The following is a 15,653-nucleotide window of genomic DNA, read 5'->3' as shown; positions in this document are numbered from 1 at the left end:
GAAAACCAATTTACACACAGCACATCCTAACTTGTGTAGACATTAGCCAGTGCACTTGCATCTACAAAGTACTTAATTCAAAATTTGAGCTTTTCAATACACACTGTTAACTCATGCAGAAATTATGCACATTGCAGGTCTTGTTGCTGTCCAATCAAAATCATTCCTTTTTTCGTTTTTCTAGTTTTAAAAAGTCCTTGCATTGTGTCAACGATTGAAACGTGACTCTTTGTCTTATCAGCCCCTCCAGGAAGTTGCAATTTTGTAATTGCAACAATTAATGCAAATTCAAACAATCCCTTTGAATTCTGTCCGACCTTGCAAACCTTTCCACAAATTTGACTTATTATTGTTTAATTATAAAATATAATTATATAATATATATTATAATTATCGCAAAACATGTCATATGTTGCCAACTCACCCTGTCCATCCAGTTTTACTCTCATTGGAACAAGCTGGAATTACACAAAAACAAAAAAATCTATCACTATTTTTGCAATTTTCACTTCCTCTTACAATTAAATTATAAACAAATGCCTTAAAACATCACAACATACATCACATTTTCTTAGAAAAGCTGCTTTGAAATCAGGCATTTAATGCCCCAACAATCCCCTCTAACTCTTTATATCTCCAAATTACCCTCTGTAAGGCTGTGCTATCAGCTGGAGTAGACATCCATTAATATACTGGTAAGAGAATATACACTACACACCTATTTTAAGTCATTTGTGCAGTATATACCTGTAGTTTTAGTATGCAACAAACATTATGTTTTCAGCTGCAGCTTAACTATTTTACTGCAGTAGCTGTGGAATAATTTGCATTTTTAAACATTTTTTTTTTTAATGCCAGGAGTCGCATAATAATCAGGCCGACTCCTCGGCAGAGGCTCAGCACTCTGAAACTCTGCTGGGTATGACTTCACTGAAGTCACTTCTTAACCCTAATTCTGAACCATAATTTTCAATGGGGATTTCAAAAAAGGAGCCAATGTACGTATATGCTTGAAGTGTGGTGTGAGGTTATCGATGGGAATGGGTTGGATTCTCCTCTGCTTTCTCATTAACTCTCCTCCTTCCTTCTCTTTCCGCTCAATGGCCCGACTCTGCACTTGGTCTCTGGTGTATCGAACAGCACACACACACACACATGCGCACACTCACATGCGAGAAGTCTGTTTGCATACCAAAAGCATACTTCATAGCTCAAAGAAAATGAAAGCCGTATTAATTATACAGTCTTGCGTTCGCACACACACGCACGCACATACACACACACACACACACAGAGAAAAAGAGAGAGAGAGAGGGAGATAGAGGAACTAAACTAATGAGCACAAAGGCACCTTGTGTGAATCTATTTGACAAATTGATTTCTGATATGACTGATTTCATCACGTGCCTGACTACAAACTGCAAAGCCATCATCAGGTTACGGAGTCAAACACACACACACACACACACACACACCATTAATAGGGTGGACAGGGTGGACGGCAAATGTACTGATGCCTAAATAAAGGACTACTGCACTCTAGTGTTTAGTTTCTGTCAACACAAGTTCAGGGGCTCAGGTAAAGATCTTCAGTGTGTCTGGTAGACAGAAATATTAAACAGCTGTAAGAGAAATAGGTGAGTCAGGATAAGAAGAACTCGAAATCCAGTAGTCATTATTACGGGAAAATAGTATTTGTGAGACTATTAGTTCAGCAAATTTTCCAGTAGTGATGCACCCACAGACTGGATGTGTTATAGATGATTTTGTATTCCACAGTAATAAAGGTTTACCAACTTCTCGAAACACTGCGATTAATTCTTGAGCTTCGAATTTTTTTGCTTGATAAGGAGACCAACACTGACTCAGCCACTTCTTGCAACAAAAGGGGAACAGCATATCTGTGTCAGACTGAATATTTCCAGTATTGTAACCATTGGTCTATTGTCATTCTGTAGACAGCCCATTAATTGTTGATGTTAAAGAAGAACTGTAGTCATATCCCTTACTAGTAATACTAATAACGATATATTAAAAAGGTCCAGTGTCTACCATTTAGAGGGATCTATTGGCAGACATAACAATTGTTTTATTTTCGTTACCTTAGATTGACCGCTTTTATCTACAGAGGCTGCCATGTTGAACTGCCATGTTGCTACAGTAGCTCAGAATGGACAAACCAAACAGTGGCTCTATTGTAGTTTCTCCTACACACGTGAGATGAGTTAATTGCCATCTAAAATTACATCCTACACAGTGGTCCTTTAAAAGGGGGACAACAACTTAGTGTTGAACCTACATAAAGCTGAGGGACTCACAAAGACAGATTAACAAAAGAATGGTCAAAATCAAAGCACCTGAGGCCGAGATATCCTGCCTTTTAGTCCCTAGTGTGAATCAAAAATACTGAATACTGCATTTCCCACTCATTAGCATCTTCTTTAAGATCTCCCCTGCCCCCTAAATTCCCACTTCTTCAAACCCCAAACCTCCGGTTTGTAACACGGATTTCTTGTCAAATCTAGGTCTCAAACCCAAACTGAGATTGAGATGACATCACTATGATCATCAGGGTATTTTTTTACTTCACATAGCTCCTCCAGAGCCACAGAGGTCATTGTAGAACTGTGTTCATAGGCTGAGTGGTACTCCTCATGACAAGCAAACTAAACGTTGTGTGTAAAATCGGTAGTGTCCCATCAATGCAGCCACATTTTTCAGCCAGTTACCTAAACTCAATAAACACACGCAGCACTGAAGACGCTTCTGCTGCTCTACTAACGTGTAGTTAGTAACTGCCCTACTCCTCCTGCATAGACACAGTGTAATTATATGCACAAATATAATGAAAATTAAAATGGGCCAAAGATTCACCCTAGAGTACAGAATAAGATTATTGCGAGCACTTAAATCATTACCCCACAGTCCCAATTCTTAATTGAAAATTTGAAAAACACAAAAACACTGCAGAATGAAATCAAAAGACAGCCCAACTGTCATTGTTACAGACGTCCACCTCCCTAACATCCCACAATCCCATTGGATCCCCTGGAGTTAGGGTGAGACAGGACATTAAAGCTTCAACTGAGTTCCTCTTCTGATTATTGGTGAAAACAAAAGGCTCCATGAACCCAGCTACGGACAAAATGTGGCACCGGTGAGTGAGCCTGTAGAGGGATTGGTTGGACTGTTGGCACACCTCCCGAGTCAGGTTAACTGTATCATCAGGTGAGGATGCAGTGCACACACTCACTGACACATGAGAGGGACACTCACTACAAAACAGAGTAAAAGCTGTATTGTGGAGACGTAAGCAGCAGATCTCTCCACTCATCCAGATCGGCCTCTTTTCAGCTTGTTAAGAACCAGAGAGCTCCGTTGAAAAGTACCTCTGCATCACAGTCATTTGTCACACATTTCTACCATCTTTACGGTTCTGCTCAAAGAGCAAACAAAAAAACCCCAACTTACTTCTTTGCTGAAATACACCTTCACATTATGGATTTTATCACTGATGTCATTAAGTGTGTTGAGAACATTTCACACTCTGGTTCCCGGCCCCAACCAAGAGTACGCATTAACGTCACTTTTTCACACGTCACCACCCACCTCACCACAACTTGTAGCAGAACAAATCAACAGGTGTCTGCTATGAATGTGTAGAGGCTGTGCCACCAAGAAAGAAAAGGTAGAAGCCATCAGAATCAATAATGATTCATTAAACCCTCTATATACCAAACACAAATATAATGTATCCAATAAAATAAAGCAATGTTTGGGAAAGGTGCAGAATTAGTGTGGCCTCTAATCCAATCCTGAGAGCAAACAGCACTGTGTTGCAGTTCATTTGCCAAGACCTTGAGACTAGAATGCAATTATGATGAACAGCGTCTGGTCCTACAGGGAGTCCCTCGATACTGTGCAAACACTTTGAACTCAATGGAAGGAAGACGCAACTTTCTCAACTTTTTAACCCTAGACCTAAAGGCTCATTGTATCTAGTGTTTCCACACAATGATACTCAATACCCACATCAGGGGCTCATGTGACCTGAAACTCAAACACTTCTTTCCTTTCTCTTACACAGACATTGACTTATTCAGGTAACCAGCAAGCAAGCCTTCCCATCCTGATTCTCTTAGGACAGAATAAACCATTATTAACTGTTATTATTAACTGTTATAGAGTTATATTGCGGCCTAAGTAGAGAACCAAGAGGTTTCTATTATGCCGTCCATGAAACACTTTGAATTCATCCATCTGTTTATTCATCTATCTGGTTCTATTTCCACCTAGCAATAAGAGGAAGTGAAAGTGATGATGTTCACAAGATAATAACCATAGCACACTAAGAGAGAACTGATACTGCATTCATGTTTTTTTTTTGTACAGGTGTTACAATAGTGCAATATACTTCAGTGAGGACCAATGTTTCATTAATCCCCTGGTGTGCAGTTGACACCAAAAATAGCTTTCTTGAGAAGGACACCGGAGGGAAAGACTGAAAAATGCTGGCAAGAAGTGATGTCTTGTAGCGCTGAGAGAGAATAACCTCGTGTTCAGGGCAAAAAGAGAGTCCAATCATGGCAACACCTCCTACTGTGACAGCTATGAAAGCTAAAAGTCTGTGCCAAGTCTCCTTAATAGAGTTGATGGTCCGTGGCAGTCCATGAAAACATTTTTTCTCTGGTCTAAACATGGCTGCCATCTGACACGGTAACACTGCCACAATGAGAACTTCACACACCAGCAGGGAGAACAACACGAGGCCGACATTCAGGGACAGAACAAGACCAAGACTGCCACTGCAACGTGTTTGCTGGACATTTAGTACACTATCACCCTACATAGCTTGAGATTTTGTTTGGGTGTGATGCACTCGTGTGTGCTTTATGCTATCATTTACTTAATCAGGCCTTTAAACCAGTTAAGCATCTTCACAAAGCATGCAAGCAACAGACAAGACCAATCTGTGGTTTGCCCTCATTTCTTTTTTTCTTTTACTAGACTTTCTAAGCGCTGGGGTGTAATTAGTTATCAAATTTCAACATCAGTATGCTTATACACATGAATTCATATGAAACATGTGAACAGGGAACAAGTGTTGTTGTGTTTTCTCTCCTAACGAACCAGTCAGAGTCAGCAGATGTTGCCCCACTGGTATATTCTACAACTCACCATCTATAGCATTCAGCTTCCAACAAGTTACTGACCTACGTATAGATAACATGACAAAAACTATATGGCAGGAAACTAGTCTGCACCCACAGAGATTTACCGGTCAGAGGGCTCATGTGTGGGCCCATTTGCAACACACACACACACACACACACACACACACACACACACACACACGAGTTTCTTACCACACACCATACTGGGGTCTCCATGGCAGCCATAGTAGTCAGCCAATCAGAAGTGAGCTGGTGTTTTCTGTGATTTCAGACTAAGAGGAAGTTTTTCTAAATGTCAACACTACGAAATATCTTGAACTGTTTGTGTCTGCATGCAAGTTGCATCTTTATTATGACTATATAATTAAAAAATGATTCAACTTTAGCTAAATGTAACTTCTTTTTTTTTAACATATTTTTACATATTATCCTGGTAGCTAGTATACTTATACTTCTTTTCTGTTTATCTACAACAACAGTGAGATAAATGTACTGACGCTACATTCATTAAGACACCCAGCAGTTCGCTCATGATTTGCAGCGCTGTATGAATCAGTTAACTGACAGGAAAACCACCACTCTCAGCCACCCTTATATTCGAACTGAGAGAATTTCACATCAAGAATGAGTTTCTCTTTCCTATACTTCTGTATTCTCCTGTGTAAAATCCTAGCTCCAAACCATAATCTGAAGTAAATGTGAGATAGCTGGCTCAGTTTGTTTGTTTGTTTGTTTATCAGATGGGTTGGCTCAGGGCAAGAGAGGGTGGGAGAGTGGTAATTCAACCCAGCCCTGTCTCAAGGGAGATTGGAACAGTACAGCTTTGTGTCTAGATGACCACAACCTCTGGCAGCCTTTAATGTGAAAACCTCCCTAGCATAGCCATGACTCTAATCACAAACCCCTGAGAGGCTCCACACCTTTGTTGGTTGTAGGTAGATGCACACATACAAAGGGTGTGTGTGCCAATGTCCCTTAAACAGTAAGCTTATGGGAAACAAGGCTCTTTTAAAACTTTCACATCATCTGATGAATGCATATGACACCATGGATCCGGACTGCCACCTCGCCCGCTTTGATTTCTCATAACAGTCTCAGCAGTTAATGACTGTGGCTGCTGACGTCAGCAGACTACAGGAGCATCACAGGGTTTCATGTGAGGTGACAGTAACTATGCTGAGTGTTATCTGAACCCCAGATTGCACAGAGGGAAATCCTGCAATTATGAAAAAAGTTACGACACTTCTGTTAAAGTCACCAGGTCCAGTTAAGCGGATTACAGTAGATTGCTATGACAAATACAGTCACAAGTGATTTTAAGAAAACAGAGAATACGGGTGTGTACAGTGTGAAACAGATCCTGACCTTTGTTTGAGTGCATGTGTCTGAGCACCCGGAAATACTAAAGTGCTCTTATTTGCAGTGCAAGTCCTAGCCTTGCATTTCACACCTCAGATATAGAACTACGGTCAAGGCTTCAGCACGTATATAAAGATTCACCTCCTGCATCCACCTTCTGAACAAGCGATGATGCTGCAAAACCCACACCTCCTCCTCTATCACAGAGACATCCCGTCTGGCTGCACAACCACTGCGACACATTCATCACCAAGGTAACACAGGGACAAGTCAGTCCATAAATAGTATTTCAGTATTGAGAATTTAAAGCCATGAGTTCTTTGACTGCCTACACTTTTTTTTTTTTTAGAAGAAAGATTTGAAGAATGTGAAAAATTGTCCCCATTACTGTTCCACAGGAGGTTATATGCATAGTTGTTAAAGAGGAATGGTTGTGAGATAATATTCAATACTTACATATTGCAACCTATTATTTTCATTATTGAGTAATCTTCTGTATAATCTTAAAAGATATTTCATCTAAAGTCAATCACTAATCAGTTAGTTTGTTCCAGTACTAGATTAATATCCTCTGAACAATATTAACAATGTTATAAGACCTGTGTTTTCCCTTTATGTTTATGCGCTACCATAAAGAGGCAAACAAGTAGCTGACCTACCAGAGGCCATATGTCTGCCCGAGCTCTACAGCAGTGTTGCCTAGGAAATAACTCAGACAGGCTTTGGGTGTTTTGGGAGAGATTTACCCTGGTTTGTGGGGATTTTTGCCTACATTTTTAGAAGACAGTCACAGTAAAACACTGTAGTAACTTGAGTTGTCTAACTGTCCAGTAATAATACATACAAACCAGTAGTGCGTAGGCCTATGAACCTTAAAACTTCATTCACAGGTTTATGAGAAAAGCACAGACAAATAAAGTTGTCTGCGTTGCCATTTGCACCACACACTGTTAAAATGGAAACAATATGACATGCTCATAGTTCCCTGCTGCATATGCAATTCAGGACGGGCCTGGACAAGCCCCGCTTATCTGAGGAAAGGAAGAGCCAAACCAGGGAAAGAAGAAATATGTGTGTCATATTCACCAACCACTCTCTAGTAGAGGGACAAGAACAGGTTTGTTCTCAGCATGTTGGCTGAAGTAGCTAGTCATCAACACCAACCATGCACCAACCTTATTATAAATAATGAGAGTGTTCTTCTTACTCTGTTATGCCTACAATGCACAGAGACATGAAAACTGAAGTTGTTAGCAGGATGACACAGCATGTGCTGCCAACACTGTCTGGTGATAAGTTTTATTCATTACATTACAGCAGTAGTTCACAGTGCCAAAAAGCATTACTGTAGAAAGTATGAATGCAAACCTATTTCTCTTCAGTTTTGACACTGTTAAAATCTGAAAATTATCTCACCTTGCAAAAAATAATTATTTACATTTACACTTTTGGTCCAATAGCACTATCCAAATACAGCCCATACTGTACACAGCAGTGCTATAAAGCTACACATTTGAATTTAAGAGAACTCAAAAACACAAAAAGTTTGGTTATATTCTTGGCTGGCTATTTTCTATGCTACCAAATGCTTGACAGAGAAGTGTGTTATAGGTAAGAGGAACAGGAAACAGTCCTCTGATCCATCCTGTTTGCAAAGTCACTTAAAACAAATAAAGTGACCTCAAAAACAACAGCTCTGGCTGTTGTCTATGGACCCAGCAAACTTAAAATAAATTGTCACATTTCTTGTGCCAGCTGAGAGTTTATCACCAATTAAACAGTGAGTCATGCACTTTACTGTGTGCAGAAATAAAAACATACATGAAGATCAAAGCTGTTGTGGGCTGAAAATGAATAAGGAATTACACTTTCTCCCTCATTCCACTTGTGCTCAATAAAAAAACAGATATTTCTTCATTAAAATGCTTTAAATAGTTAGAATGCTGACAACTGTCCATCACTCCTCACACTGAGGATTACTCCAGGTTTAGAAAAACACTGTGCTGTGAATCAGAGGTGAATCAGGAACCATACAGAGAGGCCAGACCTATATCCTCAGACACACATGACCTGATGGATGACCTCTTCCCAGCAAACGCACGTTACACAAAGGACTCAGGATGAGCAAGACCCCTGTCATGAGCCAACTGGTGGTGTGTGAAAGTAAAAGAGGACTGCATCCCATAATGGAAAGTGACCGAGGGCCAGCCAACTAGTTACTTCAATTAAATAACTTGACCTCGCGGCCAAGCGGCCAGAGGTCCCCGAAAATGCCTTCCCACAGCACGACACACAGTCCATTGTTTTTCAGCCACAATTACTGATTATCCCGGTTGTCGGAGCAAAACATCAATATCCTGTTGGACAACAAAGATGGAATAGATTAAGAGCCTTACAGTAAACGCTCAGCCTTACCAACCCACAGGTTTATGGGAAAATACCTCCCCCATGGAAGAGAAACAATGCATGGTGATCAGAAAACCATCCAGGGGTTTGCTTTCTCTAGGTTCATCCAAGCTTGTATCTAAGGTACGAGAGCAGCTATTGAGACCTAATACACTTTCACATTGACTCACGTCCAACAATTATCATTCAGAGCCATATCCCACACATTCATGTCTCCTGGATAAGCACAAGAGTTCAACAGAATCATGTCTTTAAATGTTCTCCCTCAAAAATGGCATTTATACGATTTTCCACCTTTGCTTAAAATGATATATTACACATTATATTCCTCAGACAATTTCACAAAAGGAAAACGCTTTAGTGTCACTATTCATTGCACTGGTGCCTGGTTGTTACTGAGAGGAAGCAGTGGACCTGAAAGGACCATCCTGATACCTGCTAATACTTCTATATTTTGGGATTCTCATCTCAAATACTAAAGCCAGTCATTTACCCAAATCCTTTAATAGCATTCAGACCACTTCATATCTAGTAAATCACTCAGGTTATCATTAAATGCCATCAACATGCCGCAAATGAAACCATGAGTTAACAGTTAGTACTAAGCCACCCATAATCCTAAAATATTAACAGGCATAACAGACTGGAGCACAAAGATTTGTCATAGAAAATGTTTTGTCTGCTCAAAAAGCCTTCCTCAATCTATTCTCATTTTCAGGTTAGTCACTGACTCTTGGCTCTTGACTCATGACATGCAGACAATCTCAGTTAATATTGCCACACTTTCTTGAGGAAGTCCCAAAGTAATGCCACAGCATTTGTGTGAATCCTACTTCCTGGATTAGCCTTCATTCTATTACTCTAACTCTAGACTTTTAACTGGATTCTATCTTCTCCACAGCTGTGAAGTTCATAGATCTCGGGTACCAACCCAATGTCTTAGAAAACTATGACTAGATACAAATCATTATTGGTGAGAGCGTATCAATGTGAGTGTTCCAGGAACTGACACCTTAAAGAAATAGTTTTTACACGCCTGAGGGCAAGGAAGGTTAAGATGTATTAAGATGGATGATTTAATATTCCATAGCTCTGTTCTGACCAAATCTTACTGACTACTTATCACTAAGAACAACAAACAACAGTTCCGACTCTTCAAATGTTTATTTACTTTTTCTAGTAAAGGTCATTAAAAAAACCTCACAAACATACTTTGACTTTCCATTATCGGCCATTCCCATTTATCTGTCCCGATAGTTATCGTGCATCCCTAGAAATATGCTTTGCTTTGTTGCCAAGAGTTGGATGAGAAGATTGATACCACTCTCATGTCTGTATAGTTAATGTTAAGCTACAGTTAGGATACAGTTAGCTTAGCACAATGACTGGGGGACACAGCTAGCCTGGCTCTGTCCAAAACATTATTCCTAATGACATTGGGAATAATGTTCCAGACTATTTCTTGGCCAGGAGCAGGAAAATTAGAACATGCAGGTAATAAAAGAGTCCCACACACAACCCTTCAAAAACTAGAGCCATAATACTTGTAATACTTACTGTTCAAACAAATCGGTGAGCTTTAGAGCGGTTGGTACGTAGATATTGTTACCTTTTGACAGAGCCAGTCTAGCTCCCAATCTTTAGTCAGTGCCAAATTGTTCCTTTAAGCCACCGTGTAGCCTAAAGCTTGTCAGTGAGCTTTATACAAACAAAGTCACATTCACTGACTAAAATTAAATAAATTGAACCTGTGTCAGATAATCACACTTGTATGTTACAACGGTGAAATTCTAAATAAACATTGTTGGCTCTGAAGTTAATGATGCAGGAACCCTTAAACAAAGATTTAATGTCCTCCAAAAGGCAGAGAATGCAGCAGTAAGATGGTAATAGGAATACAACAGCATCAATTAATCAATATTTCAAATGATCCACATAAAATTCATTTACTTTTGTACAGCACATTCTTTGGTGCCACTTTCACAGTCGTACTGTATGTGTTTATGTGGTGCTTAACCTACTGCTGAACTCACAGGACATGACACCTAGAAGCTCCTGTCTGACACCATATCAGGAGGGTAAGAGGGGGTGAAAGCCTTTTAACCTGATTATTATTCATGCTAACAAATGTCATCAGCGGATACAACACCGCCACTCAGTTACAATTGAGACATCTGTTCCTAAAGGTCCAGTTCCAATAGGTCAGGCTTCTAGATAGACTACTTAATGTTGTAGGAAACCACTTTACACACTAATGCAACAGTACAGGAGTCATCTTTTAACTTACTGTACCAAAAGTACATACACACATAGGCACAGTCTGAGGTAAACCACTAATCTACAGTGTTAAAAAAAACAATACGATGCTGGGACAGAGGTTTACACAGGAAATAACTTCTTCATCACTTGCTTAGTTGTCCTGTTTAGCTCCTACATTAAATGAAATGTATGCTGCAAGCAGACAGTGGTAATATGCACAAGTTCCTTGAAGTCAGGTCTGATATCTACAAATCCACTTAGGGCATTTAGTTTACTTTAAGTCTGGTCCTGAGCCAAACTTGGGCAGGGTCTCTTTTGTTTCGTGATGTCCGTTCCAACTGGAGGAGCTGGCTAGTCACGGCAGGAGGAAACAGTAGCCAGAAATAAATACATCACATAACATTGTTGATCAATTATAAGCGACTGTGTACTGTAGGACAGTGAATGAGGCTGTGCTAAAATACTGGCCTGCTGTGTGAACACTGAGGTGATCAGATGCAATGCTTGCATTGGTTGATAAAAAACATTTTGGCTATTAAATGATACTTTATTTTCTTCAACTTATATAATGCCATCCATAGAGATTTTTTAGTTCCCCTTTGTCTTTCCCTTTGATGTACTCAAGATGTCTTCAGTTCCCTAATGGCAGACCCCTGACAACACTTTGTGGTTACCTCACCCCTTTCTGGCATTTTCTTTCACAGTTCTGTTGTGTCATCTTATTATATCTGTTGAATTACTAATACTGTGTATACATATTTTGTTTTATATTATGTCTATTATATATTTATATTTTTATATATTTCTTACTTACACATATGTCCTATATTATTAGCAGCAATACCAGCAGCGGTAGCGTCGACATTAACATTGTTACCTGCAGAAGAGGAGTCGTCATGGTCAGAGCTCAGGTACCCATCACTCCTCCTGTCAGGGGTGCTGCACCCGGAGCCGCGGGAGGCTCTGCGGTGAATCTGCGGGAAGGACGGGGACAGCCTGCCGTCGTCCCCGGAGTCAAAGTCCCTGCTGTGGCGGAAAGGCCGCCGGTTGTCCCGGTGTGTGCTGGGCGTCCTCTGGTTGTCTCTGCCGGCCTTTGGTACCAACAAGTTATTTCTGACGAAATTCTCATTGAGCTCCGCATCCTCGTACTCTCGGTCGCTGCCCACCTCGTTCTCATTCGGCGGAGAGATGCCAATTGGGGGGTTTCTCGGCGGGACGGGGATGGGGACGGGCTTCCCCATGAACTTGTTCCGTTCCCGGCCGAAAGAGCTCGTGACACCCGCTATGTTACCTGCCGCGTGGAGCTTCACGCCTCCAGGGTCAGACACCTTGGTGGTCCTCTGCCCGTCGCCCTCATCCTCCCGCCGCTTCGGTGTCCTAATATTCAACGACTTATTAGAAGAGGTGAACGTGTCAGCGTTAAAGTTTTCATCTTTGCCTTGAAACCTTTCCGGGTCGCCTCTCTTCTGTCGCGACACGGTGGTCTGCAGGTAGATCACCTTGAATTTCTCCTCCGCCAGAGCCTTCTGGAGCTTCTTCAGGTTGGCTTTGCATGTCTCCAGCTCCGACTCGATGTCCTCCACAGAGTTTAAGTCCATTCGGGGCACTTCTCCGTCGGGAAATTCATTCCTCCAGTGTTTTGCAAATTCCTCCTGTTCCCACATATCGATGTTCAGACCGGGCTTTCTCTGCCAACCGCACTCTCGTCAGTCAGAGAGAAATGTTGAAGCTAAATGTTTTCTGTCTGCGTTTTCACCAACAGTTCGCGAGGTGTCTGGCGCATTAAACCCACCTTCCTCTTCCCCTCGAATTTCTCAGAATAAACAGCCTGTCGATATTAACTCGACCACTTTCTGACCATCTTCAGCCTCCCACACGTACAAACAGCAGGCGGACGTGTGCACTGAGTGTGTCATGCGGATAACAAGTTTGCCACTACGCTGAAAAGTTTCGAGACTTCCTGTATTGAGACGTGCTGCCTTAAAGTGCTGCTCGGGCATGTGTGTTGTTTTTGTTGTTACAGGACAAAATCAATGCAGAACACCGTTAATACCACATTGGAAGCAGGTTTGTTTGGCTTTGGTTGAAAACAACATTTAGATAATCAACCACAGAGTTAGGGTCCACTTTCTGTGAGATTACCAGGGTGGAAAATGTGTTGTAGGTCAAATTTATAAGTTATATTCAGGTAATACAATACAGACAAAAACATACTTTTCATGCACTCGTCAGTTTTGAGATATTTGTTGCTATTTTGCTTCCATAAGATGTCTTCTTTCAGACTAGTAGACAAATACGCCCAAAACAGACATTTTAGATGTTTACTTTACTACACAATGTCTATATTTGCATATTTAAACATAACGTTTTAGAAAACTTGTAATGCAAAAAATAATTGTCTTAATGTAAGTAACCAGCTGGGGACATTATTAGTTTTACCCTATTCACCCTTAAAATAAATAGGAAATAAAACACCGTAATTAATCCTTACAGTGTGAATATAGAAACATGATAATTATATATCTCCAGGTAAAATATGTGGTGTCACTTAAGTACCACCATAGTCCCTTTCATGCTTAAAGGTACAAAGAATTCCGACAGCAACACTGAGTGTGAGTTGTTCACTGTTTCACCCTGACAAGCAGGTAGTCATCAGGCTGATCTACTGGTTTTGCATAATTTATGTAAAACCAGAGTTTAAAAAATGTCCTTTCAAGTATCGAACAACTGATCTTTAGTATTACAAAACACAGTCAACCTTATTTTTCATAGTATTGCTCATAGTTGGACAATGACATTTTTTTTGTCCCACTGGGAAATATTTGATATGACTATCATGGCATACAAAGCTGTAACACTTGCTCTGAACGCCACAGAAAGACAGTGAGAAACCCTGGTGTATAGAGCTTATGTATTGGCTTTACCCAGGTCCATGTGGATCTCTTTTTATTATCTCCCTAATTGTTCTAACAGCATGAGCAGGCATTTCCATTTCCCATAGATACTAGACCTGTTAGTGCACATGCTTTTTATTTGTACATTTATGCATTTATATTGCATACAGGCAGGTCATAGCTTACAGCAGATAAACATATCCTCATTCTTTTGCTTGTTTTGGTTGATGCTAGTGTTATCACTGCATACATTTGGTGAAAATGTTACTCTTGTTTAGCTTTTTTCACATACTTGATTTGTGGCACACCAGACACACACTTTACATTTTTTAATTTAACAATGGGGGAAAAAAATTATATCTTACCTTGAACACTTTTGATCATAGTGGTGTTCATGACTGATGATTACACTAAGGAGTCAACATAAAACCTAATCACCTTCATCTCAGCAGGATGTGTGCAGCTGTGTCCATGTTGGTAAGCAGCCAAGCAGGAGACTTCCAGTAAAACAGAGTTGTAATGCTATACAACGCCGGAGAAAGTTATCACTATGGAAAGAGGACAAAAGGGACGGGTGGATGGACGCTTGGTATTTTCTAATGCCCGTTTGGATCCCTGCCCAGAACTGAAAGATCATTCTCCTAAAAGCTTTCAGTAGCCGGGAGGAATCATTGATCAGCACTTGCTGCAGGCCTAAGAGCCCTGATTGGGTTACTGTAATGAATAGATGTAAAAGGCTTATGGCCAGCCTGTAGTCATGAAACTGAATTACTAATCACAAGTCTAACATGATATAGCAGGAAATGTATGGAGTTTTAACCTACAAGTGTTCGATACAGTCAGCTTGTGGAATGCACAAGTATGACTGCCTCAGTGGAGACCGTCACACATTTCGTACTTTACTGATATGATTGTTACTTTACTGATAGGATTGTCACATATGAGTAAGAGCGTCATCTTTTGATAGTGATGATCTTAGCTCGGTGTCCTGTTCAGTCCAAACATAATAACACGACTGACAAAAGAGTGTAGTTGGCAAACAGCATTCTTTACTCACCTCATCTCATTCCCAAAGTGCTTTCATTCATCAAGCAACACATTCACTACAGTTCAAAGATCAAAACATACATGTACTACAGAAAGCATGAAATACTGTATGTTGAAGGTTATTGTTATGTCATCCAACCCTCTATACACCACAAATGTACATATTTTGAAATGCTTTTCCACACCTCTTGGCCTACTTCCCTCCCGTTCAAATCCAGATGTCCCAGGACCTGAGATGTCTAATTAAGTTGTTGAATGGAATTCATTACTGCACATGAGAAGGCACCAATAGTGTGAGGCAAACAACAACAGGTTGAAAGACATGAACAAAATCTCCAGCTATGCTGTAAGTGTAGCATTAATTATTTAATTGAGTCAGACACCCCCCCTTCTGTAATCTGACACAAACACGGACAATCACTTTTTGCACTTTTTGCACATTATTAAACTGTAAATTTGATCTTTTATATATCTTTTATATATATATAGTTATATATATATATTTATATTTTGT

The 15,653-nt window shown here is 40.3% G+C and overlaps 1 protein-coding gene across 1 annotated transcript in view; it reads right to left on the bottom strand.

Annotated features, from left to right (window-relative positions):
* The window catches only part of abr (ABR activator of RhoGEF and GTPase), a 123,252-nt gene extending 110,390 nt beyond the window's left edge, over positions 1 to 12,862 (bottom strand). The window contains exon 1 of the mRNA XM_035666136.1: positions 12,076 to 12,862. Within this exon, the coding sequence (XP_035522029.1) occupies positions 12,076 to 12,862 (787 nt within the window). The remainder of the gene's footprint in view (positions 1 to 12,075) is intronic.
* Between the last annotated feature and the right edge of the window lie 2,791 nt (positions 12,863 to 15,653).

This window comes from Morone saxatilis, unplaced genomic scaffold, assembly GCF_004916995.1.
Source record: "Morone saxatilis isolate NCDOM2014 unplaced genomic scaffold, NCSU_SB_2.0 Contig20, whole genome shotgun sequence".
Lineage (NCBI taxonomy): Eukaryota > Metazoa > Chordata > Actinopteri > Moronidae > Morone > Morone saxatilis.
The sequence above is the reverse complement of the archived record's forward strand: the minus strand, read 5'-3'. Positions and strand labels throughout refer to the sequence as shown.